Source organism: Chionomys nivalis, chromosome 17 (assembly GCF_950005125.1).
Source record: "Chionomys nivalis chromosome 17, mChiNiv1.1, whole genome shotgun sequence".
Taxonomy (NCBI): Eukaryota; Metazoa; Chordata; class Mammalia; order Rodentia; family Cricetidae; genus Chionomys; species Chionomys nivalis.
Genome location: NC_080102.1, coordinates 34,351,675 through 34,378,932, shown reverse-complemented (window position 1 = coordinate 34,378,932; position 27,258 = coordinate 34,351,675). Strand labels below are relative to the sequence as shown.

Below are 27,258 nucleotides of genomic sequence, written 5' to 3'. Positions count from 1 at the left end.
GTTTCTCCGTAGCTTTTTGGTTCCTGTCCTGGAACTAGCTCTTGTAGACCAGGCTGGTCTCGAACTCACAGAGATCCGCCTGCCTCTGCCTCCCGAGTGCTGGGATTAAAGGCATGCACCACCACCACCCGGCTCCTTTATGTGTTTTAAATGTGATGCTCCATTGTCGTCTCAAAAAAAAAAAAAAAAAAAGAGTTAAAATAAGAGTCTGAGGATAATCTGAATTTCTAAAATTGGTTCCAAGGACCCACGTAGAGGAGGGCAAAACCAGCTCCTACACGTATTCTCCTGACCTCCACATGTGTGCTGTGGCACATGCACACACGTGCACCCCATGAAAAAAAATTAATGCAATGAAATTTTAAGCTTATTTTGGATAGTTTCCTGGGGCTTGTAGTCAACATCTTAGTGTTTACATATGGTGTAAAGCAAGCGCACTCCGGGTTGCTATTAACTTCCATAGCGTACAGATATTTTCCTATTTATTCTCTGCCTCTTCCCTAGGACTTTTATGGTCATATGAACCACATATTTCATGTTATGTACATATACATATCAACACAAATTCGTAATTATTACTTTATAGATCTTTCAAACAAGATAATTACAAATGAAATAACTCAGGCTTTCCTTGTAAGATTTACTTTATTTATGAGACTGGCATGCTGCCTACTGTGCTCCAAAGGCTCCTGCAAAGCTGGTTTTGGTTTTGTTTTTCCTTTTGATTTTTTGAAACAGGGTTTCTTTGTGTAGCCCTGACTGTCCCGGAACTCACTCTACAAACCAGGCTGGCATCAGGAAGGAAATTCTCTGTTATTCCACCAGAGGGCACCATGGTAATTTTGACTTTCTAAAGAAACTGTAATAAACCAGCTATCAAGAATCCGGGCGAGCCGGGCGGTGGTGGCGCACGCCTTTAATCCCAGCACTCGGGACGCAGAGGCAGGCGGATCTCTGTGAGTTCGAGGCCAGCCTGGTTTAGAAGAGCTAGTTCCGGGACAGGAACCAAAAGCTACGGAGAAACCCTGTCTCGAAAAAAAAAAAAAAAATCCCAAAGCTGGAATGTTGAAATAAATGGGCATAATTAAAGCAGCCAATACCTTGACCAAGATTGATTCAGTTATGACTTCAAAATCCCTATAGAGTGATTCATTTTACTAAGAACACAAAATTTGTCTCAGAGACACAAAAATTTTGGTAAATCAAAAAAAAAAAACCAACAACAAATTAATATGGCCAATGGATAATGAGCATACATTGTTACCATCCCCCAAGCCTCAATCTAAATTTCCATTTTCAGAAATCATGTTAGAAATTCTACGAAACTTCTCAAATGATGGCAGTTTATTAGAGACCAACCTTGCAAAGGCATGACGAGATAACACGCGCCCTGCGCACAGCTGTTGGTGCAGAGGTGACATGACACACAGGGAATGCTAGCGTTCTGGGACTCTCATTCATTCATTTATTTGCTACAGCTTTTAAGCGCCAACTACACACTACTTGCCCAGAATCTAGGTCAGTAGTTCTCAACCTTTCTAATGCTGTGACCCTTTCATATAATTCCCCATGCTGTGGGGACCCCCAACCATAAAATTATTTCGTTGCTACATCATAAGTGTAATTTTGCTGCTGTTATGAATCGTGATGTAAACATTTTCGGAGATAAGAGGTTTGTCGAGCAGGCTCTCCACCCATAGGTTGAGAACCGCTGATCTAGGGTTATAGCGGTGTGAGAAATACTGGGTTTTGCCTTCATGAAGCTTGGCGTATAAAAGAAGAAAGACCTAAGCAGTCAAATAAAACCATACACATTTTTTTTGTCTTTACAGGAAAATAAAAATACCTATCTTAAAGAAGTCAAAAGACCTTGGACATCTCGGCATTCAAAGAAAAAAGGAAAACTATCCGGAAAAAAATACCAGGCAAGGCGATATCTGACATGGTGGTTCCAATATGCTTTACAGGGTAAAATCTCACTACCTAAAAATTAATGTCTCTTTATTTTTCAAAAAAAAAAGAAAAGAAAGAAATCCCGGCTCAATTATAAAAAGCTGGCTTTGGAGTGGGAGTGTTGTTCTCTCCTTTTCTAAATCCAAGCATGTTGTTAAAAGAAAAAATTTGTCCGGGCAGTGGTGGCGCACACCTTTAATCCCAGCACTCGGGAGACAAAGGCAGGCTGTGAGTTCGAGGCCAGCCTGGTCTACAAGAGCTAGTTCCAGGACAAGCACCAAAAACTATAGAGAAACCCTGTCTCAAAAATAAAAGAAAGAAAGAAAAAGAAAAAAAGAAAAATTTTGGAGTCTCTGTCTCATAGTAGACACCAATGTGCCACCTGGTGTGGGACAGAAGAAAACCAAACTCTAGGGATTATTGTCAAGAAATCTCTTTCCCTTCATACTTATTTTTGACTCTTTAGAACCTTTATTTGGATATATATTTATCTTAAATTTTGAACTTTCTGTTTTGATATTAATAATGTTAAGTTTTCCATAGTGAACAATAAATTTTCCTAACAGCCTCATTCAGCAAATCCCGAAGAAGAAAAAAGATGCACAGATTAACATACTAATGATGAAAACTAAATTAACAGGAGACAGCAACCACTGGTCATTAATATCCCTTAGTGTAAATGGACTCAACTCACCCATAAAAAGGAAAAAGGCTAACAGACTGTATATGAAAACAGAATCCATCCCTCTTCTGCATATAAGAAACGTATCTCAACCTCAAAGACAGACATTGTCTCAGAGTAAAGGGTTGGAAAAAAATATACCAACCAAATGGACCTAAGAAACAAGCAGGTGTAGCTATCCTAATATCTAACAAAATAGACTTCAAGCTAAAATCAGTCAAAAGAGACAATGAAGGTCATTTCATATTAGTCACAGGAAAAATCCATCAAGAGGAAATCTCAGTACTGAACATCTATGCCCCAAATACAAGGGCACCCTCATATGTGAAAGAAACACTTCTAAAGCTTAAATCATACATTAAACCCCCCACACACTAATAGTGGGAGACTTCGACGCTTCCCTCTCACCACTGGACAGGTCAGTCAGAGAAAAAATGAACAGAAAAATAAGAGAACTAACAGATGTTATGACTCAAATGGACCTAACAGACAACTATAGAATATTCCATCCAAACAGAAAAGAATATACCTCCTTCTCAGCACCTCATGGAACCTTCTCAAAAATTGACACATACAATTGACCAGTAACAAAACAAACCTCAACAAATACAAAAAATATTGGAATAACCCAATGTACCTTATCAGATCACTATGCTTTAAAACTAGAAGTCAACAGCAATACTAATTCCAGAAAAGCCACAAACACATGGAAATTAAACAATGCTCACCTGAATCATCAATGGGTCAAGGAAGAAATAAAGGGAGAAATTAAAGACTTCCTAAAATTCAATGAAAATGACCACACAACATACCCCAATTTATGGGACACAATGAAAGCAGTGTTAAGGGGAAAGTTCATAGCACTAAATGCCTATATAAAGAAGCTGGAAAAATCCCACACTAGTGAATTCACAGAACATGTGAAAACTTTAGAACAAAAAGAAACAAACTCACCGAAGAGAACTAGATGGCAGGAAATAAATTGAGAGCTGAAATCAACAAAATAGAAACAAAGAAAACAATACAAAGGATCAACGAGACAAAAAGTTGGTTCTTCAAGAAAATCAACAAAATAGACAAACCTTTACCCAAACTTAGCAAAAGGCAGAGAAAGAATATCTAAATTAACAAAATCAGAAATGAAAAGGGGGACATAACAACAGACACAGAGGAAATCCAGAGAATCATCAGGTCATATTTTGAAAACCTGTGGACTCCACAAAATTGGAAAACTTAAAGGAAATGGACAATTTTCTGGATAAATATCACTTACTAAAATTAAATCAAGACCAGATAAGCAAATTAAGACAGAGACACCCATCAGGAGGAGCAGCACCGGAAGAGGAATATGAAAGAATATGGAGGAACCGAGGATGCCATATTTGAGCTACTAGTCACCACAGGCTGAGCTCTGCAGAAGCAAAGGCTGAAATTGGGAGTCATTTGTGAAGGGACAGGGAAGAGGGAGACTGTGTGACGTGAAGAGACATCTTCCCAGCTCAGGTCGCCACTGGGAGCCCACTGAAGGAACTCTGGCCAGCTCACATGGCAAGCACGACTTTGGCAGGCCTTGCCCTTCTGCCCCATCCCTCTGCCTTGCTAAAAACTCCTGTTAGGTTACATTCCCAAAGGTGGCCACCAAGGTCTATTTTGTGATTTGGCCACTTTCTCCTCCTGAGGCTGACTACCAAAGCCCAGCTATCAAAAGTCCCATTTGACTCACCTAATTAATGTGGCTTTTAAAGTTAAACACCTCCTCCTAACCCAGGGCTTCCCATTTTACCTTGGTAAACTGTTATTTGTCTATGGGCCTCTTCTGTCCCCCATCTATTCTGAAGTAGTCTTTCGTCCCTCCAGGATAAAACCCCTGCCCCTCTCCATTTTTCCTTCCCCCTTTTCCCTTGTCACTTATCTCCTTTACCACAGCATCATAGCCCATTCTAACACGCCCCCCCTTTCCTCTCTTAATTATACCTGCAAGATCATTTGCTACTGCACGAGTCGGAAATCAGCCACTTTTTTCTTTCCTACTTAATAAAGAATCTGTGAAGCAGGTGTTTGGGAGTAATTTGTACCTAACTGGGGATCTGGGAGGGAGTCCCTGTTGTGTGAGAGTCCCCTTTGATCCCAATATCTGACCCTCCAGGAGGCAAAAAATTGGCTCCCCTGGCCCACATCAGTCAGCTTCTAGCTAGGGAGCTGAAGGTACCTCACAGAGAGTTAAGTCCAGTTCCTTGAGAGCATTCATTACTCATGCAAGGTTTGCTGTGCAGGCCTTCAGCAGCAGTAGGGGAAAAAAACCCAGGGAAGGCTGAGTGTGACCCAAGAGCCTCTACTACAGTAGGAAATAGGCCATATTCACGCGCCCTCGAGCAATGAGGAAGACAAGGTCCATTACGAGCAAGGGAGGTCAGTCCTTAGGCTGTGAGATGTTGAAGACAAGAGCTGAACTCACATGACCGATGTGGTTTATTCATATAGATGTAGAAACTTTGTTAGTTTTTCACCACTCTGACAATATAAAGGGACAAAGTACTCATTCTGGCTCAGGGTTTCAGAGGTCGGGCAATGAGTATTTTCATATAAAATCATGAGAGCAGCACGACATATCAGAGAAATTCTTCAGGCAGACAGGAAGCAGAGAGGAGGCGTCCCAGCTCCTTGTCTTGGAGTCCGTCTAGGTTCTCAACCCTTGGAATGGTGCCATCCATATTCAGGGTGGCTCTTCCTTGGCTTTCTTCACAGACATACCAGTAGAGTTTCTCACATGTTTCCTGGGTCATTCTGAATGCAGGCAAGGTGACAAGGAGTAACTCTCAGGAAACCCACACAGAGGACACTGAGAGCCAGTTCTTTCGGCTCTGCCTGTGATCCCAGCCCTTGGGGGATGGGGAGGATTGCTGCAACCCTGAGGGCTACACAGGGAACTTCAGAGTAAGACTCTGTCAAGGACAAGAGGGGAAGAGAAATGAGCAAAAGAGAGAGGAAGGAGAGCAGAGGTGAGAAAGGAAGAGGAAGGAAAAGAGAAAGGACAGACACTGCGGACGGGAAGAGGATCCACAAAGTGAGCATAAGCAAACACTAAATGCATTGGTCCATAAATGAGTGAGTCAAGAGAAGCTGCTGGGCTATGCACTGGGCCGAGCTCCTGGAGTTCAGTTGAAGAGAGGGAGGAGGGGTTATATGAGCAAAGGGTGGAGATCGTGATGGGGAAACACACAGAGACAGCTGACCAGAGCTAGTGGGGACTCATTGACACTGGACTGACAGATAGGAAATCTGCATAGGACCAAACTAGGCCTTGTGAAAATAAGTGACAATTCTGTGAATTGGGCACTCAGTGGGCCCACTGACAGTGGGACCAAGATTTATCCCTATTGCACGAACTGGCTTTTTGGAGCTCATTCCTTATGGAGGAATACCTTGCTCAGCCTTGATACAGGGGAGGGCCTTTGTCCTGCCTCAACTTGATACGCCAAGCTTTGTTGACTTGCCCTGAAAGGTCTTTTTCTTTTTGAGAAGTGGATGGGGGTTGGTTGAAGAGGAGGTGGGGAGGGAGCAGGAGGAAGGGAGAGAGGAGGAACTCTGGTTGTTATGTAAAATAAAAAAAAACTTTTCAACAAAAAAATATTTAAATGAAAGTGAGATTGGAAAACAACTGCAGCAAAATACTGTGGTTTTGTTCAGCCATGATAGGCCCAGTGCAGTGACATCACAGGGACTCATTGTGAGGTCAGCTAGGGACCAGTCTATATAGGGCGCTACCTGAGGCTGGGTTTTGTCCTTGTACCCCAGAGGAGGAGTTGATTGGTGGAGGAGGATTTGGACTCAGTTATTTCTAATATTGTGGACATTCCAGAGTGGGTGGATCCTGAAAAGGTGAGTTTCCTTGTTTTCTGTTTGTCTTTCGGTGTTTGACAGTTATTGATTGATTCTTTTTGACTATATAAAATTTTGTTTTAAAACGTAGCTGTTATTTTTTTTTTTTTTTTTTTTTTTTTTGTGGTTTTTCGAGACAGGGTTTCTCTGTAGCTACGGAGCCTGTCCTGGAACTAGCTCTTGTAGACCAGGCTGGCCTCGAACTCACAAAGATACGCCTGTCTCTGCCTCCCGAGTGCTGGGATTAAAGGCGTGCGCCACCACCGCCCGGCGTAGCTGTTATTTCTATTCTTCTTTCACTGATTGAGATTTTCCTTTTCTTTTTCTTTCTTTTTTTTTTTTTTTTTTTTTTTTTGGCTTTTTCGAGACAGGGTTTCTCTGTAGCTTTGGTGCCTGTCCCGGAACTAGCTCTTGTAGACCAGGCTGGCCTCGAACTCCCAGAGATCCGCCTGCCTCTGCCTCCTGAGTGCTGGGATTAAAGGCGTGCGCCACCATCGCCTGGCTGTAGGAGACATTTCTAATTCAAAGTACCACAGTGGGATTGTTCAATGCATGTCAGATGTGTTGAGAACTTGGCTTCTAGTTTGGGAATTTGTGGAACACATAGACATGTGGCTAGCTGGAGAAACTGTGCCACTTGGGAATAGACAACTTCTAATTCAGAGTCACCAGCTACCTAACTATCAGTTCTATTGGGAACAAGATGCTCCACCACCATGGCTCAGTGTGTCTTGAAAACACACACACACACACACAAATTCCTCCCTGGATTTGATTCTGGTCTGGGATTTTGTGCCAGCCATGAGAAAAATACTCAGGGCACTGGTTTTGGTTCAGAACCTGGACTAACCACTGTCAGTTAGACAAGCCATGATTGGGCAGCTTCTTGGGGTGACATCACAAGGAGACATTATGAAGTATGCTAACAACTACTATGTTTTAGGCACTGCCTGCATTGGGCTCCTGTCCTTGTATCTCGGGGAAGCTATCGGTAGTCATCGGAACAAGTGTTCTGAATATTGGCTGTGACAGACTACGAATCTCCAATCTACTGGACTTTGTTACAGTGAGTTCCTTTCCAGTTCGTTGGTTTTGGTTCCAGGGTTAAGTTTTGCTATTTTGTGTTTCCTTTTATGCTATTAGTTTGCATCCTAGGTTTGATTTGTGAATGTCCCATTTTTTTTCTTCATTATTACCCAAATTCCTATTTGAAAAATTCATTTAGTCTTTACTTTTTCTACTGCGGTTTCTTGTACTTCTTGAGCCTTAAAGGCATCTTTAGGTTGTTTGGGATGTCTCAGATTTCAAGACAAAGAATTCATACCTGTAAACTTCCATCCTAAAACTATATCATTCTTTCCCTAGCATCGTGTGTGTCCCTCAAATTTCCAACTAACTACAGCGTAGTGAACATCATGGCCAGACCCCGGGAAGAGGACATCCTCGAGAAGGATTTTAAAATCCTAACATCCCTAGGTTGTGCTTCGTTTGGGGAGGTGATGCTTGCCTACCACCTTCCCACAAATACAAAGGTGGCTATCAAGGCACTCCATAAAGCTCACAATCAAGTGGCATACATCAGATCTGAGATAGCCATCCATAAGTCCTTGCAACACTGTAACATCATCCAGTTCGTCCACGCTATCAACACGCGGTGGACCACGTATGTCATTATGGAATACAGTGAAGGAAAAGACCTGGCGATATTCATCAGCGAGATGGACTGTTTAAAGGAGGAGGAGGCTCGGCCAATATTCAACCAGTTGGCATCTGTTGTGCACTTGCTGCACCAAAGAAGGATCGCACACCGCGACATCAAATTAGAGAACATCCTGCTGGGTGAAGGCGGCTTTGCGATTTTGGGTTAGCCACTCAGCTTGCAGAGGACCAGATGCTGCACGAACTCTGGGGCTCCTTGCCATATTGGGTCCCAGAGATCTTAGCCAGAAAACCATATGACGGTATGGCAGGGGATATGTGGAGCTTGGGCGTTGTTCTCTATGTCCTGGTCACCGGACACTTCCCCTATGAAGAATCCACCTTGGAAGAAATGTACCATCATATCACTGCCACCATGTGCCCCGTTCCCCACCATCTTTCTACATGCTGTTACATCATCTTGGCGAGATTGCTCACGGTTCATATATGGTTTAGACTAACATCATCTCAGCTTGTCCAACGACCATGGCAGGGCCATATTGAGGAACACGTGGCACCTTCTGCCAAGGAAATCCTCCCCAAGGTCGTGGAGACGATGTGTAACATTGGCTACACTTGCCAACAGGTTGTAGCAGCCCTAAAACACCCAAAGTTGGATAACATCACAGCGACCATCAACATCATCAGATTCAAACTGACCTCTGGAGATAGCAGTCTGCAAAATATCATCCCTGCAGTTGCTACTAGCCTCCCTGACCCCATGAAGAGGAGACATAGCAAACCAGCTCTGCTGATGGAATACAGAAGCAATGTTAGGCTGCACACATACAGCCGCCCAGAGGTGATGCACTACTCAGATAACAGGGTCCCAGGAGAGTCATTGCCTGCAAACACCATCAACCCTGCTACAGGGGACACTGCAGTCAACCTGAATTCAGCAGATAGCCTGTTGGACAAGAAAAGTCCAGAAGATTCACTGCCTGCCAACACCATCAACCCCACTATAGGGGACACTGCAGTCAACACGAATTCCGCTGATGGCCTGTCTGCAAATTTCTCTTCCCCTGAGCCACCTCTGAAGGGGAAATGCATAGGGGTTGTGAACATAGCCTTCACCGAAGAGGAACTATCCACAGAGCCAGACATGCCCAGTGACCAGCCCCAGGATGTACCCACAGCCTCTGGAACCAGGCCACTCCGGGGCTGGAAGCTGATCAAAAAGCGAATGTCCTGGGCACTCAGAGCACTGTGCTGCTGCTGCTGCCTGCCCACCCCACGTGGGGAAACTGAGGTGGCCTAAGAGAATTCCAGCCCTGGTAAGGAGTGCCTGCTGCAGGAGGGAGCCAGGACAGAAGCTCAGATTGCTGTGGCCCTGCAACCCAGGGCAACAGGTCCCTGCATCCATGCTCCAGCTACAGGTTCTGAGCTACCGGTTCACTTCCCCTTTAGCTTACTGCTGCCCAGGCACTGCTTGCCAGATCCTGAACTGGACAGAAGGCATATCTGCCCACTGAGCCTCTACCTCCCCATCTTTCGTTGTGCTTTTAGGACCAGTACCCAGAGTGTCTAAAACACCTCCCTCTACAACCAGCAATGGCTTGGATGCCTACCTCATGCTGACCATCTTGGTCACATCTTCCTCTCCAACTTAATGTGGGACTGTGGCTCAGACAGAACTGCAAGAATGCCCTTAATTCATCCAGGGCTCCTGTGTTTCCTGACAATTTCAGTCCAACCTCCCTGCATCATTTTGCCCATGTCACAAAAGGATTCCCAAATTACATTTGACTTATTTCACATTGTTCTGCTCCAGTGTTGCAAGGGCACCTTCCATATAGGGTGCAGCTCTCTTAGTCATCAATGTCTCCCTGCACGGAAGGAAATCCAGGTGCTCCATCTGTGTTCACTCTGGACCTGATAAGACCCTACTCACAATGTGTGGGGAGCACGCATCCCTTTAGATGTGACCGCGAAAGGACACTGCTGGAGACACTAAGAACAGCGCTCCCTGTGCCACACATCCTCATGCAGAATGCAGACATTCCTTCCGAGCCTTGGAAAGGAGATCCGGGTCCTTGAATCTGATTGAGAGGGAACAAAGGGTACAGAATCGGAGTTTAGGCTTCACTCTGAACCCCCAATGTTCCACTAGTTCTGATTTGAGTGTTTTGTGTTTTTTTTTTTTTTTAATATTTATTTATTTATTTATTTATTTATTATGTATACAATATTCTGTCTGTATGTATGCCTGCAGGCCAGAAGAGGGCACCAGACCCCATTATAGATGGTTGTGAGCCACCATGTGGTTGCTGGGAATTGAACTCAGGACCTTTGGAAGAGCAGGCAATGCTCTTAACCACTGAGCCATCTCTCCAGCCCCCATTGTGTTTTTTTTTTAAAGTAACTTGGTTACTTGTTTTTTGTTAGTTTTTATATATCTCTAAGAAAAATGTTTTCATTAGTATATCTTAGAAATACTCACGTAAGCTCAATTTAAATAGAGAAAATAGTACATATATGACTTTTCCCTCTGTTAATGTTTCATTTAAATATCTGGATACTCATTTGTAACTATGAGATCCTTATGTGGACAATAAAATTTAATGAAGTGCCAAAATCGAGAGAAGCTGCTGGTCGAGACTTGTAGAAGAAACTTAAGCCTACTCAAGTCTCCGCCAGCCTGCCAAAACCTGCCCACACGAGCATGCATGGTAGGAACTTCCGCCCTGAGCAATCTAAGGGCTGCTGCTGCACCCAGAGACTGCGGACAGAGAGACCTGACCAGAGATGTCAATGAAGGAAGGACAACACAGCAGAGTTGGCCACCTCTAGTTCCAGGACAGGCTCCAAAACCACAGAGAAACCCTGTCTCGAAAAACCAAAAAAAAAAAAAAAATCTCTGGTAAAGATTGGAAGTTTGTGAAATTAGATCGGTGAAGAAAATAAAAGGACTAGATGCTAATGGGCCAGGAAGAGTACACTAAAGCACACAACCTAAATGAGGATACACAATGAACTCATCTTCCCAAAAAAGGAAAAAATAGTAGCAGTCATTCCTGACTGAGGTCAGCTGAGGATGAAATAAAAAGCAATCCAGATTAATCAAACCCTTAGGAAATCAAATATGATAAGAAATCTTTGTTCAACAATGGCCTAAATTTTAGTCTCTAATTGTAAGGCTCCTGTGGGTAGCAGAATAATCTTTGGGTGGCAGAATGGATGGAGACCACAAAACTGCTGGGTCCAGGACTCCAAGAAACAGGATCTACTGCCTTTAAGACTTTATCAACAGCCGGGCGGTGGTGGCACACGCCTTTAATCCCAGCACTTGGGAAGCAGAGGCAGGTGAATCTTTGTGAGATCCAGACCAGCCTGGTCTACAAGAGCTAGTTCCAGGACAGGCTCCAAAACCACAGAGAAACCCTGTTTCGAAAAACCAAAAAAAAAAAAAAAAAAAAAAAAAAAAAAAAAAGACTTTATCAACATTGGGTCAATTCCTCAAAGAAAGGGCTTGTACACCCAAGTTTTCTTGTTTTCCTAATCTCCTCCCTGGGCTCCCAGCCCTTCAGAGGGTACCATTCACAATCAGGGCGGGGTCTACAATAGTCACTGTCCCACATGCCAAGCCTCCCTGGAAATCCCCTACAAATGCACAGGTGTGTGCTACCCAGCCAGGTTGAGAACCAACACTTCACAGTTCTGCCTGTTAGCTTGGGAAATGCTTACCCACAAAATCATGGTGGCACTGATTACCCCAGGGAAGATACAGCCACAGGACTGGACACATGACATGAAGTAATCTGAGGACCTGGTCCTGGTGGGAATCCTCCAGAAAGACAGGTGGTCTGGGCAAACCAATCAGCACCCCTCCACAAGGCTTTGACACAGAGAAAGAGACAGATCTTCCCTGCTTTTGGCAGTAGATGAAGACGCAGGATCTGCTGGGAGGGAAACTGATTTCTTAGAAGGGAAAATTGAGGGTCAGATGTTAAAGAAATGCCTGCCGTAGACAGCAGCCCAAGACAGACCCAAGAAAGGCTCCCCAGGCCAGATTGGTGACGCAGGGAGTTTCCTGGGTTTATTTATGGGAGCGAGGAGAATGCACAGACAGCTACAGGAGGTTTCGCTGGGTGTCAGGCAGGTTTCACCACTGAAGATGCCCCACTCTGAAACCCAGCAGCTGTTTGCTGTTTATAGGACCTCAGAGAAGCAGAGCTTCGTGGGTGCCTCCTCCCTCCTCAAGAGAAAGTCAAAGGGCATTGGTCTCGTGAGAATTTTCTTTTTCAGACAACTTCTGTGTCTCCAGATGGCAGCATTCATGACCAAGCCAGAGGAAATAACCACACTACCAAAGCTCCCACCATACAGACTCAAGAATCTAAGAGAACCATGGCAAAACCACAAAGGGCAACCTTGAATCTCATTGTGAATGGACGCTCGCAGGCCCAAAGATCCCACTTTTGACCAGCTGGTATTAAATGTCTGCTCACTGTGGATAAGAGTCACAATTGTGTCAGAATTTGTGCAAACACTCCGAAGGTAAGTGCTACTGATGTGGGAATGGGGACAGGTTGTCACAGGACAGCAGTTGGTGCAGGGTCAATGGTGCTGCAGTATGCAGCTGCAGCCTTGGTTATGCTTTGGGAATTGCCCTGCCTTTCCCCAAGGTGGTTAAGGATCTCTGGGACAGCCTGCACATGCCGCATGCCCCGCTGTAGTAATTGTGCACATGGTGGACTACATTACAGTAAGGACTTCAACGACATCCTAGTCCAGTGCCTAGAAGCGAGCCAGGAAGTAGCTCCCACTTGTGTGGTGTTCTGTGAGGGCTGTGTGGATGTGTTTGAGTTGCTGCCCCTCTGGGCTACAGCTCCTCTTTTGGAGGCAGGGTTCCTAAGAGCACAAGGACCCTCCCTCCTGTACGATTGACCACTTGAGCCTAACCATGACTTTTCCATGAGGCCAGGGGTCTTCTGAGGTAGGACAGTCTGGACACGGTCTCCAGGAAATACCTCCTGACTGCCTTCTAGGTCTGCACCAGAAAGGGGTTGCTCTGCTAGATTTTGGGGACTTCCCAAGTGTGGCTGCTGAATCTGTTTCCCATCAAGAAGAATAAATCCAATCGCTACCCCAGTCCCTACACAGACCACTCTTCTGTAACAGAGCTGCTCAGGACACCCGGGGGCCAATGGCAGTCCCCCTGACACCGAGGCATGAGGAGAAGTGTGTATATATTCTGGGGATTCACTGGGAGGTAATGCTGAAAAAAATGTGATGTTCATGTCCAAGGTGCAGCAGGAAGGGACACATAAAATGTCCAAGCGAGACGATGAGCAGATAAGAGGTGATGGAGTCCTCCACCCCTCACCAACACCATCAGTGTGGTGAGGAAGCCATGGAGCAGTGAGTCTGGCTACTTCTCCCCTCAGCCATGGCCACGGAGAAGCACTCTGCTCCAGTGGCCAATAGTAGCAGGCAGAGTTCTCAGTGTTCCCACAAATTAAGGAATTTGGGGTGTCTCTGTCTAAAGATGGAACCTATAGACGTCCCTCACAAGGTTGTGCAGGTTTCTGAGAGCACGGGACTCTCGTTCAGTGTCAGGCTGCAGTTAAGTGAGACGTTACCTGAAAAGAGACCGAGCGTGTGAGGTAGAGCTGTGTAGTCCAGGATCCCATGGCTTCTGATCTCTATCACCGTTGACCATGACTCCCAGGAAGAACTGTTTTCACTATGCCGATTCAAACGCAGCCATATGGACAAGAGGAAAGCAGACATCGAGGACACGGATTTGATCCCGCTGTGCAGGAGGTGGTGAGATGCTTGCAGCCTGTGATATTCATCTTCCCGTTCTCACCGGCTGTCTTGGAAGTCTTAACCCAAGACATGAACCTTCTTGTGGTGAAAATGGGGAGGATGGATGCTTGTATTTTTGCCAAGTGAAAGTGACTAAGCCGGAAGTCTAGAAGGAAGACATGAGGCTAAATCAGACTCCGTAGGCAGATGCCCTTAACCAATGCAGAATCTGGTGCTGTGTAAGACACCCTGTGGTTTCAGGGTGTTGTGGCCATTTCTTCCCCAGACTCTTGAACTCCTTTGGAACTCTGAAAGCCTCGAATGTTCAGATGGCTATAAGGGAGAACTACGCATGCCCCTTCCATTTTTTCACCAACAGCGTGTTTGCATGTTTGAGTGTGCCTGAACTGAATTCATGTCTGTGCACCAAGTGCATGGCTGGAGCCCAAGAAGGCTAGAAAAGGATGTCAGATCCCGTGTCACTGTGGTTACAAACTGCTGAGCTGTCACGTGGGAGCTGGGAACAGAAGCTGCATCCTCCTGAAGAGGAGCCAGTGTTCTTACCTGCTAAGCCCTCTCTCCAGCGAAGCATGTATACTTTGTAGCACAATGCCTGCTTTCTGCTGAGACCCACATGAAGGCAGGGCTCCCGCAGCAGCTCTGAGGCTGCTCATCCTTTGCTAGGAAGCTCTGCAACCCCTTAGAACCTAGTCATGGCTGTCACACAGGCTTGAGCGTGTTTATGATTTATTGTCTAAGGGTATACAATCATTACAGATTCTGAGGCAGCCTGTGGCTTCTTGCTGGCAAGAAGTTCCATGCATGTGCAGGCATGTATGCACATGTGTGTATTCATGTCAATGCCAGAGGACAACCTTGAGTGTTCATCCTTAGGGATCATCTTGTTTTTTATTTTATTTTACCCATGGTTCATCTCTTGAGCTATTCCGGCTGGCTACTGAGCCCAAGGAATCTTCCTGCCCCTGCCTCACCACTGCTGGAATTCCAAATGTTTGCTACCACACATGGTGTTTTCGTGTGGCTTCTGGGAACGAACTGAGGTCCTTGTGCTTTCAGGGCAAGCAGTTTATCAACACAGCCATCTCTAGCCCCATGAGAACTTTCTATACAAAACACCTACAGGATCCCTGGTACCATTCGCATGGAGAAGTATCCCCGTCAGCTCTGCATCTACAGCGTTATAGAAGGTTCCTAGGATGATCTTGGCTTAACGTTTCCAATATTCTATGTGGCTCTTTTTCTGGATCAAATCACAGAACAGTCTGGTGTCAGAAGAATGAAGAGCAAATCTCCTCTAATATGATGCTGATCCCCAGGACAACATCCCTGGTGTTGGTTAATAAAGTAGGACTTTTCTCTTGTTATGACTGTATTTTCCCTCTAGGAGATTTTCCCTGCAGGCAACCTTGGTCACTCAGATATTTAACTTCTTCTATCCCCAGTAATAATTCATCAACACCCAAACCATTGGAGATAGTCTCCCTGGACTTCAAGGCTTGCTGTGAAGGTGCCCTTTCCAGATATAGCTTAGTAACCTAAGCAAAACCTGGCATGTGCCTTAAATTCTCCCTGAAGCAGGCTCCGGGTACAGGTAACTACATGATGACTTGACTTGACCAAGAACTACATACTTGCTAGAAGGATTCTTTAGTCCAGGAAGGGCTTAGACACCCTAGACTCTAGGGCCTAGAGTCTTCTGTAAGGGGTGAGGCTGGTAGGATATCGCGGAGTAATCCAGGATGGCTAGTCTGGTCTTTGTTGATAAGGATAATGAAGACCGAGGCAGCCCTTTGGCATCCAAGGACTGGTTGAAGTTGGGCTCTGGTGTCGAGGCCTTAGATGGGAACTTGCAGGTCTCAGTACCACAAGCTGGCAAAGTGTTCGATGCTCCAGCCTTGCCTAAAGCCAGCAGAAAGGCTCTGGGAACTGTCAACAGGGTTATAGGAAAGCCGGTGGAGACTAATAAGCCCCTCAAACAAAAACCGCCAACTTCAACTGTCAAGAAGGTGAGTGTGGGACAGGAAGACACACGTGCACATGCTTCAGCACTAAAGATCACCAAGAAGCCTACTAAGACCAAAAGCTCTGTTCCTGCTTCTGATGACACCTACCCAGAAATAGAAAAGCTCTTCCCTTTCAGTCCTCCAGATTTTGAGAGTTCTGACCTGCCTGAGGAGCAGCAGATTGCACATCTCCCCCTGAATGGAGCCTGAGCGAGGAAAGTGTGGTTGAGAAGCTGCTGCACCCGGACCCCCTTCGCCGCTGAAGACACCTTTCTACCACGGGAATCCGATCCACTGCAGTCCGTCCCAGCCTTCTCTCCACCCCGGACGTTCAACTGCCACCTGCTTGTTACAATGCGGATATTTTAACTTCTTATTCCTTTATAGTTTGTGTATATTGCAGTAATAAAGTATTTGTGTATAGAAAAAAATATTTATTAGGGTGCGCTAACAATAGATAAAGCTCTAAGCCAATGGCCAGGGCATCCGTTCAAAGTGAGCGCTATGTGTAAGTAATTACACAGCTTCTTCAGTTCCTCACCGCCAACAGCTACTCCCAGTGACCGGAGGACCATTTCTTTCTACAACCCACCCAACAAGCAGGCTTATCACAGAGGAGTTCCCAAATGCGTCTCTCTTCTGACCGGAGGATCATCTCCTCCAAAAGTTCCCATAAGGAGTCTCTCAGGGCCAGCAGCTTCCCATCCACACACCAGATAGGGACAAACCAATCCCACTTCCGCTGAGAGCAATTCCTAGCCGGGCCCTGCACTCAAGACAAATCCCCACACCACGCTAGAGGAGGATGACTAGTCCAGAATGTAGGAGCATCTAAAAGAAATTGAACCGAAACTCTTCATCAGTAGAGTCCACAGTGGCCTTGGTTCTTCCCGCTGGACGAGGCCTGCAGACCCTTCCGCTCTTCTTTCTGGCCTCATCGCCTACAAGCTGGACCCGGGCTGACTGGGTAGCTGCAGGAAGGGGGAGCAGAGAGTCAGAACCGAGTAACAGCTAACATTATCCATGCAGTTATGACTGCCCACACAACGGTCCTATAACATCAACATTGTCATTCCCTCATGAGATTCAGCAATGCAGTAACTTGCCAAAAATGTTAAGATCCAGGATTTGAATCCAGGTCATTTAGTTACAAAAACTACACCCAACTAGTATCTGTTTGTGGTCAGTGGAATGAACCAAGGCCTAGACAGATGAGCTGGTTTTTCCCACCCCAAAAGCAAAACAAGGTGAGGACCTGGATCCTCCTTCTTCCAGGGCTGCTGCCCCGGAGAGGTACGCTTAGGCTTTTTCCCTGAGCGAGCTTCTCCCTACCCCCTGGAAGTAGATATACTGAATCAATCACTTCCCAGTTCCTCACCAGTCCTGAGGGCCTTCAGGGCTTCCCGCCATTCGGCATCCATTTGAGCCCTGTAGTCCCCAAACAAGGAGCGCATCAGCTGTCTCTTCCGAGGCAAGGGAGTTTTCTCACTGCGCAAGGTTCGGATTGCCCCAACAGCCTGCTCTTCTGCAGACAGAAATAAGGAGCTGGTAACTTCATACACACTCCCTACCGTCCCAGTACAAAAGCAACAATTCCATCCCCTGGCAACGCCGCCGGCCACAGCACTGTCACCGGGTTACACTTCCCTAACTAGAAAGAAGGGGCTCTCACTCTGCTTCGGGGTGGGTCTCTGCGTCTTGAGACCCAGCTCCAGCTGTTCCACACACCAGGCCAGCTCCCTCGCCAGCTGCTCCGCCTGTAATGGAAAGAGGGGCGTGGCTGCGACAGGCATCAGGATCCCACAGACCCCTGTCCCATCCTTTCAGCGCCTTAATTTCGCCTACCTAGACCACACTCGCAGACGAGCCAGCACCCAGAAAACTCACAGGGAATCCCAACCTTACCTGGGCCTCAGCACTGGGGGGAGCTTCCTCTGGAACAGGTTTCTCGGAGGTCTTTTCGTCTCCATTTGTCCCAGAGACCCTAGTCGGGATTTTCTTCTTCTTTTGCTTCATCGACACTGTGTTGCCTACGGGACGTGCTCTGGTGGCGGAGTCACAAGCAGGTTGCACTGAACTGAGAAGAGAAGGGTCTGAGGCACCGGAAGTCAGGAGGGGGAGCCGGGGTCTGCGGGGAGAGCGTTGAGTTCTCCGGCTTGAGGCTGCTGGTGTCTCCAGTGCAGGGAGCCCTAACTCCTAAAAATGTGGGACAGGACGAAATTCACAAAGACCCCACACCCAGGGCCTCGCCCCAACACGCCATCTCCCGTAGCTCACCGACATGCACCGTAGCGTTTACCGGAAGCTACGTAAGTTCTAACAACGCAGTGAACTCAGTCCTCTGGAAACGCGTCTACGACACAGAGTTCCGCAGCGGACCAGCGAGCAGAAAGCACTCGGTGAACCGAACGCTCCACGCTGGGCGTGCAACAACTCTGGGAAGATGCAAAGAGCGCAGGGACGAACGTGGAGGCCTCGAAGAACCCAGCAGAGTGCACCTACGAGAAACCAGTCGGACACGCGGTGAGATAGGAATGGAGCATCTCTCCTCTCGGGGCGGGGCAGAACGCCCAGAGGCGGGGCGGGGCGGGGCAGGGCGGGGCTAATTCCAGTTCCAGGAGGTCCAAGGTGTGATTGACTTATACAACTACAGTAATATGGAGATATGGGAATGTTGAAGATCTAGTGGCTAATTACTTTATCTTGGACTAGTTCTAGAACAACCATTTCTTGCCCATCTCTGAGTCAGAACTAACATCTTGCTGTGATTAATAGATTAAAAACCTTTTAGAGGGACTGGAGAGATGGTTCAGCGGTTAAGAGCACTACCCTTTCTTCCTAAAGGTCCTGAGTTCAATTCCCAGCAACCACATGCTGGCTCACAGCCATCTGTAGTGAGATCTGGTGCTCTCGTCTGGTCTGCAGACATACATGCAAGCAGAACACTGTATATATAATAAATAAATCTTTTTTTAAGAAAAAAAAACCTTTTAGAATCTGTTAAGTTAGCAGACCATTAAATTCCACCAATCCCAAAGTTCCGATAATATCTTGCGCCTAGCCGGGCGGTGGTGGCGCACGCCTTTAATCCCAGCACTCGGGAGGCAGAGGCAGGCGGATCTCTGTGAGTTCGAGGCCAGCCTGGTCTACAAGAGCTAGTTCCAGGACAGGCTCCAAAGCAACAGAGAAACCCTGTCTCAAAAAACAAAAAAACAACAACAACCACAACTAAGATTTCGTGAAACTGTTTCCACATTGGAACATGGATTTTAGGATTACCTAAATTTGTGTTCCTGGATCCTCAAAATGTCTCCAGAACAAATCATCTCTCATTCCCTTTTACTGCTGCGAGCTTTGCTTCTCCAAGGCCCTTTACAGTTGGTTCACTTCTTCTCAAACTTTGAGGAACAGCCCGTGACTACTGGTGTGTGGCATTTCCCTCAGAATCCCAGACAGGATGGGGGAAAGGAGACTTGTGAGGTCTGGGAAAACAGAAAGATTCTCACCAGCGTCTAAAAAGGGGTAACAACTGCTGGGGGAGGGAGTCTGACTGTCTGGACGTGGAGGGGGTTCTCAGACTCTGAAACTGCCTGCGGGCTGTGCAGAGAGCTCCAGGGCTACACTTTCTCGAGCCATCACCCAAGCTGGGGGAGGGATTTAACATGGTGCAATGGTTTTTGGGTCATCCCTGCTCCTTGTAAGTGACCTTTCACTCATATTCCTGGTAGTAACCCCAATAAAAACGTACTGGTTCACCAAGTTGGACTTTCATGCAGTGGTTACTTTGGTCTGTAATGGGTTCTCTTTCTGGAGTGTGTGTGTGTGTGTGTGTGTGTGTGTGTAGGCCAGAGGTCATTCTTAGCTGTTCCTCAGAAGGAATCCACTTTGCTTTTGTTTTAATATGTAACTATGACTTAAGAGGTTTTTTTTATTGCTGTGAAGAGACACCACAACCATAGCAACTCATAAGTGAAAATATTAATTGAGGTGTCTTCGCCTACAGTTTCAGAGGTTCGGTCCATTATGATCATGACGGAGAGCATGGCTGTGTGCAGGCAGATGTGGTGCTGGAGCTGAGAGTGCAGCATCTTGCCGACAAGATGTCAACTTGACTATCACACTAAGTGAACCTTGAGCAAAAGAGACCTCAAAGCCCGCCCCCCCCCCCCAGTGACATCCTACCTCCAACAAGGCTATACCTCCTAATAGTGCCACTCTCTTTGGGGACCATTTTCTTTCAAACCACCACAAACTACACTTTTACTCGTTTTTAAAGGAATTTGTGAGTGTGTGTGCGGAATGTGTGTGTGTACACTCATATATACCATGGCGCACAGGTAGAGGTCACAGGAAGATTTTAGGGAGTAGTCCTTTGCACTGTGTGGATCCCAGTCCTCGAACTTGAATCCTCTGACATGGCAGCAGGTGCCATCACCCACTGAGCCATCTCACACACTCACCCTGATATTTGAGACAGGGTTTCTTACTGGGATGTAGGCTAACCAATTAGGCTAGGTCAGCTTGCCAGCAAGCCTCGGGCTCACTAGTCTCTACCTCTCCTAACACTGAGATTACAAGCATGGCACTAAACCCCATAGGTTCTGGGAGCTACTGCAGGGCCTCCTGTCGGCACCTTACCCATATGGAGTTAGTTCCCCAGCCTCTGACTGATTGATTTGAGACGGGGTCTCATGTCCTGAGGGTAACCTTGAACTTCTGATCCTTTTTTGATCCTCCTGCCTCCACCTCTTTGATGCTAGGATTACATACAGGTGAGGTTATGAATTCTGGAGATCTAACCAAGAGAAAGCTTCGTACATCCTGGGCAGGCATTCTACCAACTGAGCTCCATCCAAACACAGTATACATACATACGCGAACACTCGCGCTGAGAGAGAATGCCTGTGTGTGTGTGTGTGTGTGTGTGGTGTGTGTGTGTGTGGTGTGTTCGTTGTTGCTAGTCAAAAAATACTAGCTTAGGATAAATACGCTTGTCTTTATAAACAAAAATAATTGTAGAGTACACATTTGAGAATGAAGTATTTTTTATTGGTTTTCTGAGACAGGGTTTCCCTGTGTAACAGTCCTGGCTGTCCTGGAACTCACTCTGTAGACTGGGCTGGCCTCAAACTCACCGAGATCCTCCTGCCTCTGCCTCCTGACTGCTAGTGCTAGGATTAAAGGTGTGCACCACTTGCCCGCCTGGCCTAAGTGTTTACTTTTTAAAATATTTTTTATGTTTTGTATGCATGTGTGTCTACTCAGGACTTGTGTGCCTAGTGCCCAGGGAGGCCAGCACTGTAGATCTGCTGGGACTGGATTTACAGACAGTTGTGAACAGCCATGTGGATGTTAGGAATCAAACCTCCAGTACCCGGAAGAGCAGCCAGTGCCCTTAAGTGCTCAGCAGTGTCTCCAGCCCCTTTTCTTTGCTTTATAGTCTGCAATTTTCCAGGTAATTTTTATAAGATTATCTAGTCAATATTTCTGAAATCCCAACAGACTTTTTTTTTTTTTTTTTTTTTTTTTTGTCTTTTGAGACAGGGTTTCTCTGTAGCTTTGGTTCCTGTCCTGGAACTAGCTCTTATAGACCAGGCTGGCCTCAAACTCACAAAGATCCACCTGCCTTTGCCTGCCGAGTGCTGGGATTAAAGGCATGCGCCACCACCGCCCGGCTGTATGAACGTTTTATATAGTAACAATTTTATCTAATGTGCCTATAAAAGGAGCATATAATCAATTTTTGTAAATGGTCTATGAACACTCCTACGAAACAATAAACAACTACCTGTTTACGGAATTTGGCATGTTTTTTCACTCACCTGTCAAATTGTTGGTTCGTTCTTATGTGTTTACGTTTCATTTACCAGTGTGAGACATTGAAGCTGTGGTCTGGCACACACTAGGCAGTCTCTCTGCCACTGAGCTATACCCCAACCATGAGACTTTTTAAATCAAGCTACAATCCGTTCTAATTCTTGGAGCCTTTGAATTAAAATCTCCCATTATTCCGTTATCTTTAGTTCTTGCCATGCTTCTGATAGTATCCTCTTACTAAGTTGAACTTCGTTGTGTGCTCGGGTCCTTTAGAACCACTTATAGCAGTAAGGGACGCCGGACTCGTTCGTAGAGTGTAGCTTTGAACCATCGAGTCTCCAGAGTCGCCAGACTTCCCTGGATCTAGAGCGGCCGTACGGAGGGGCACGGGGCGGGGCCGCGGCCGGAAGTCGGGCGGGATTTGGAGGGTCGGTTGCGGTTGATTTGGGCAAGCACGGTGCCCAGCGCGACTCCCACGGTGAGTTAGTTCCCTAGGCAAAGCCTCGGCTTGGGAACCATCACCTGCTGTCCCCAGCGTGGCGGCGGTGGATGGCGGGGCTGGTTCGAGCTGGGGCAGAGGCAGCGTGGGAGGGTTTGTGAGGAGGTGTGTGAGGGATCGTGATGGAGCTGAGGCGGGGGCGGGGAGGGACTGGACAGGTGTGCGACGAAGATGCTCCGGACTTGGGAACTCAGTTAACGTTAGAGAAGAACACAGCCCGGAGGTGCGTTGGTTTAGCTCCAAGCCAGGTTTTCTGTCCTTGGTGCCCAACGATGGTGGATCGGTGGAACCGGTTCCGAGAAGAAAGGATTTTGTAGCTGTTATGGGGCGGGGGGCAAGGAGGGAGTCCTGCTGAGGTAGTGTGCTAGTGGGTCTTTCTTTCACTTAGCTCAGCTTTTCGCCAGGAAAATTTGCTTCCAAGTTTATTCAAGCCATTGGCAAGATCGATTGCTTTATGAGTGCCACACAGAGGTTTGTATTTCTTTGCTGCATTCTGGCAAGAGCAGCCCTGTAATTCCTGGAGGTTCCTAACGTGGCTGCACATCTGAGAATTGACATTGAGCCGGGCGGTGGTGGCGCACGCCTTTAATCCCAGAACTTGGGAGGCAGAGGCAGGCGGATCTCTGTGAGTTTGAGACCAGCCTGGTCTACAAGAGCTAGTTCCAGGACAGGCTCCAAAACCACAGAGAAACCCTGTCTCAAAAAAACAAAACAAAAAACAAACAAACAAAACAAAACAAAAAGAAAAAAAAAGAGAATTGACATTGATTTATCAGGCTTTTACAAGTTGGTGTGATTAGATTGAGTCCACAAGGGTCATCCTGTCCATAATCCTAACTCCTCCCGCCAAGTCTCTCATACCCTACAGTCTGGCCTCACTCCAGCAATGTCCAGCCCTTCTTCCTTCTCAGAGCATCGCACTGCTGCTCCTTCCACCATCCTCCCCCGACTCTTCTTCAGAGAAGCCATTGCTTAGCTCCTCTCTAGACCGTCTTTACGACACGTCACTCCACAGGTGACGCTGTTGTTGCCTCCTGATAGCCCCCTCAGCTTTCTCTTGTCCTGAAACCGAGCAGAGCACCCCCCCACACGCCTTTCCCGGGGAAGCAGAAAGAAGAGCCCATTGGCCAGAGACACTGCATTTGGACAGCTTGTTGTCCTGTGCAAGGTGTGTGCAGGGTGTGTTGCCCTCTAAGCACCGTCAGCCCTGTAGATCTGTGCTGCAGAGCCTACATTTCAGGATGCAGGCCTGTGGGGCCTAGTGGAGTGCCTCCAGGGTGAGCTCTCCTTCCTGGCTTTTCTGTCTACCCCGGTGTCTCAGCACTTCTAGGACCTGGCCTGCGTGCCTCTACACTCCCCACTTCCTTTTCTTCTACCATTGATTCCCTTCTTCATCTTTAGGTTGCCTGTTCAGTAAGACCCGCTTTACTAACTAGTTCAAATGCCCTTCTCCGACTCCTCGTTCTAATAATGCCCCTCTCCACTCCTCAGCTGGCCGGTCTCACTGACGCATTTACTATGACCTTTTATCCCAGTGAAAGGACAGTGTTCCCTTATCTGTCACCCCGAGAAACAAGCAATATAGTTGATGTACAGAAAACAGTCTTTTATTTTATTTTATTTCTTTTTTCCTTCTTTTCTTTCCAAGACAGGATTTCTCTGTGTATCCCTGGCTATCTTGCAACTTGCTCTGTAGAGCAGGCTGGCCTCAAACTTAGGAATTCACCTGTCTCTGCCTCCCAAGTGCTGGGATTAAAGGCTTACACCACCATGCCCAGCTCAGGAAACACTCTTTTTTTTAAAAGGGTGGGGGCGTGGCTACCCTAGAGGAAAAGTTCATATGCTGGTGGGTAGTATCTACCAGAGCAGTGGTTCTCAACCTGTGGGTTGGCCCCTTTGGGGTTGTGTATCAGGTAGTTCCATTGTGATTCATAACAAAAATCATAGCAAAATTGCAGTTATGAAGTAGCAATGCAATTTTATGGTTGGGGGTCACTACAACATGAGGAACTGTATTAAAGGGTCACAGCAGCATTAGGAAGTTTTCTTTTTTTTTTTAATATTCATTTATTATGTATACAATATTCTGTTTGTGTGCATGTCTGCAGGCCAGAAGAGAGCACCAAACCTCCTTACAGATGGTTGTGAGCCACCATGTGGTTGCTGGGAATTGAACTCAGGACCTTTGGAAGAGCAAGCAGTGCTCTTAACCACTGAGCCATCTCTCCAGCCCCAGGAAGTTTTCCTGCCTTTTTTCTACCCTGGAGATGGAACATTTGGAATGCAATGTTGGAAGGATCGAAAGAATATCAGTCCCCTCGTGCCCCCTGGGGCAAAGCCTGAGTAGAGAGGAGTTAGGAGCAATTAGCAACTCATCTAAGTGAAGAGCTCAGGAGCCTCTAGGTGGGAGTGTCCTGTCTGCCCAGAGAGGCAGATGACTCTCTCTGAGTTTGAGACCAGCCTCACTCTACATAGTGAGTTCTAGGACAGCCAAGGCTACACAGGGAAACCCTGTCTCAAAAAAACAGGAGGATGGCCTGGAGAGATGGCTCAGCCATTAAAGGCTAGGCTCACAACCAAAAATATAAGAGTTCAGTTCCCAGCATCCACGGCTGTCCCTCCAGGTAGAAAGAAAAAAAAAAAGAAGAAGAAGAAAAAAACAGGAGGAAAAAAAAGAAAAGAAGGAAGAAAGAAAGACAACACCTCTCTGGAGTGGGGCTGGGGCCTTTGCTAATAGGCACCCATATTCTGTTTTGGTTTTGTTTCTGTTTTGCTTTGACTCATATTCATGTTGCAGCCAATGTTGCAGCCTGGGGAGGTGGCTCAGCACTTAAGAACACTTGTTCTTGCAGAGGATCCGACTTCGGTTCCCAGCACCCACACTGTGACTCACAACCATCCCTACCTCCAGTTCCAGGGCATCCAGAGCCCTTTTCTGACCTCTACAGGCACTGCCGTACATGATGTACATGCATACATGCAGGCAAAACACCCACAAACATAAATAAGTCTAAGAAAAAGATTTTAAGCCACTGTGGAACAAATCATTAAGGTAGGCATCTCCAAGGACCTGGCCCACAACATAAACGTTGAAATAAATTAGAAACTGTCAAAGCCAACTTCATCAGAAATCTAGAAAACAGTCATGGGTCCGCAGCAACCAACGGAATACTAAATGGGGGCGAGGCAACTACAGAATGGAAGGAGTGCTTTGTTATGTCCTTGCCCGCCCGTGCCCCGACCCTTTCTCTGCTTGTTATCCTAGAGCAGGAGACTGCATTCCCAGTGTCAGTCCTGGGTCACTAGTTCTAGAGGGAACAGCAGATCTCGCTCAGAAGTTCCTGGCCCTGACCCTGTCTGGGCTTCCCGAAAGGACTAGTACAAGACGCATAGTGCTGTCCTGCCTAACTCGACTTCGGACGTGAAAATAGTCAGATCAGAAACACTGCATTGTGATTCTTTTTCTTCTTTTTTTCTTTCTTTTGGTTTTTCTAGACAAGGTTTCTCTGTGTAGCCACAGTTGTCCTGCAACTCACTCTGTAGACCAGGCTAGCTTCCAATCAGAGATCCATCTGGCTCTGCCTCCCTAGTGTTGGGATTAAATGCTTATACCACTACCGCTCCCTAAAATATTGTAATTTTAAAGGAAACCACCTGGTTTATTGTTTATGGCTAATGTATAGTCAGCTGCTAACAACCATGGAAGATAGGCTGGAATATATTTTCTTGGGAGAAGTGAGAAAATTCAGAGACACAGTTGGGGAATTTAGAAAGCCACAGCCATGCCCAGTATAGGGCAGGAGCCCAGAAAAGACCTATGAAGACCATAAGTTTCAGCTCCAGCACATCTGAGTTTACACAGGGACTGAGAAGTCATTGTCATGATATCACAGGGCTAGGTGGTGGTGACAGCGCACGCCTTTAATCCCAGCACTCAGGAGGCAGAGGCAGGCGGATCTCTGTGAGTTCAAGGCCAGCCTGGTCTTCAGAGCAAGTTCCAGGACTGCCAGGGCTACATAGAGAAACCCTGTATCTCTAAAAACAAAATAAAACCTACCAACCAAACAAGCAAACAAAAAAATAATGTCAAAGAAGTGCTTCTGGGCAGAGCCAGTTTACAGACCAGGGAAGTTTTGCATTACTTTGGTTCTTGATATTTAAGGAAATCTTGGTTGAAACACTAGCTGAGAGCCAGTGATGAAGTTCAGTGGTAATGTTTGCCTAGTACATGTAAGGCCCTAGGTTCAGTGCCCAGCAAAGGCAAAAGAAAAAAGAAAAAAAATCTGCCCACAGAGTCTGAGGATGACACTTGTGGTCACAATATACCTGATGAGAAATAGCCCTTGTGAAAATAGTTTGGGTAAATAGATTATGGTAATCTCACACAATCGAGAACAGTAAAGTAAACCTTGCCAGGATTAATGCTGAACGCCTTCAGTCCAAGTACTCAGGAGACAGAGGCAGGAAGGTCTCTATGAGTTCGAGTCTAAGCAGACAGCCTTGGTAGAGGTAAGAATTCTCTAGTGGCTTTCGCTTTCCTTTTCTGGTTTTCAGGCTTCACCTCAATTTCTGTCGCTGGGTTTTTATTAATCGTGCTACACCATGCAAGCCTACCAAGCTGAGTTCCATTCTCCAAGCCATGTGAGGGAGAAAAGGAACCAACCCCACTAACTTGTTCCCTGGCCTCCACCGGGAACTGTGCGTGCCCATGCACCATGCACGTCTACACATGGGACAACACATGACGGGAGTTTGTTTGTTTGTTTTTGTTTGTTTGCAGCAGGGTTTCTCGGTGTGGCCCTAGCTGTCCTGAAACTAGCTCTGTAGACCAGGCTGGTCTCGAACTCACAAAGATCCGCCTGCCTCTGCCTCCCAGTGTTGGGATTAAAGGCGTGCGCCACCACCACCCATCAACAAAGGATGTTTCAATAAAATCAACGAAAAGTTAATTA

At 46.5% G+C, this 27,258-nt stretch overlaps 1 protein-coding gene and 1 pseudogene across 4 annotated transcripts; one reads left to right on the top strand and one right to left on the bottom strand.

Moving 5' to 3' along the window:
• Nucleotides 1–14,716: 14,716 nt before the first annotated feature.
• C17H8orf33 (chromosome 17 C8orf33 homolog) lies at nt 14,717–18,538 on the bottom strand. 4 transcript variants are annotated; one of them, XM_057791901.1, is made up of 5 exons: nt 18,268–18,538; nt 17,896–18,186; nt 17,663–17,747; nt 17,369–17,515; nt 14,717–16,961 (listed from the first exon to the last, which is right to left on the bottom strand). In XM_057791901.1, exons 1-5 carry the CDS (start codon nt 18,271–18,273, stop codon nt 16,822–16,824), a joined length of 669 nt encoding a protein of 222 aa, XP_057647884.1. In that variant the 5' UTR covers nt 18,274–18,538; the 3' UTR covers nt 14,717–16,821. The 4 variants fall into 4 exon arrangements, with proteins under 4 accessions (XP_057647884.1, XP_057647886.1, XP_057647885.1 ...); XM_057791903.1 differs by having other exon boundaries at nt 17,896–18,067; XM_057791902.1 differs by having other exon boundaries at nt 18,290–18,538.
• On the top strand, nt 15,727–16,553 carry LOC130888871 (securin-like; annotated as a pseudogene).
• Nucleotides 18,539–27,258: the final 8,720 nt, after the last annotated feature.

Bases quoted from the DNA above. Each gene is read 5' to 3' on its own strand.
- C17H8orf33 (XM_057791901.1), bottom strand. The intron at 17,516-17,662 runs GTGAGAGCCCCT...TTCTGTCTGCAG, and splicing joins GAGACCCACCCCGAAGCAGA to AAGAGCAGGCTGTTGGGGCA. The intron at 16,962-17,368 runs GTGAGGAACTGG...CCCTTCCTGCAG, and splicing joins CCTGAAGGCCCTCAGGACTG to CTACCCAGTCAGCCCGGGTC.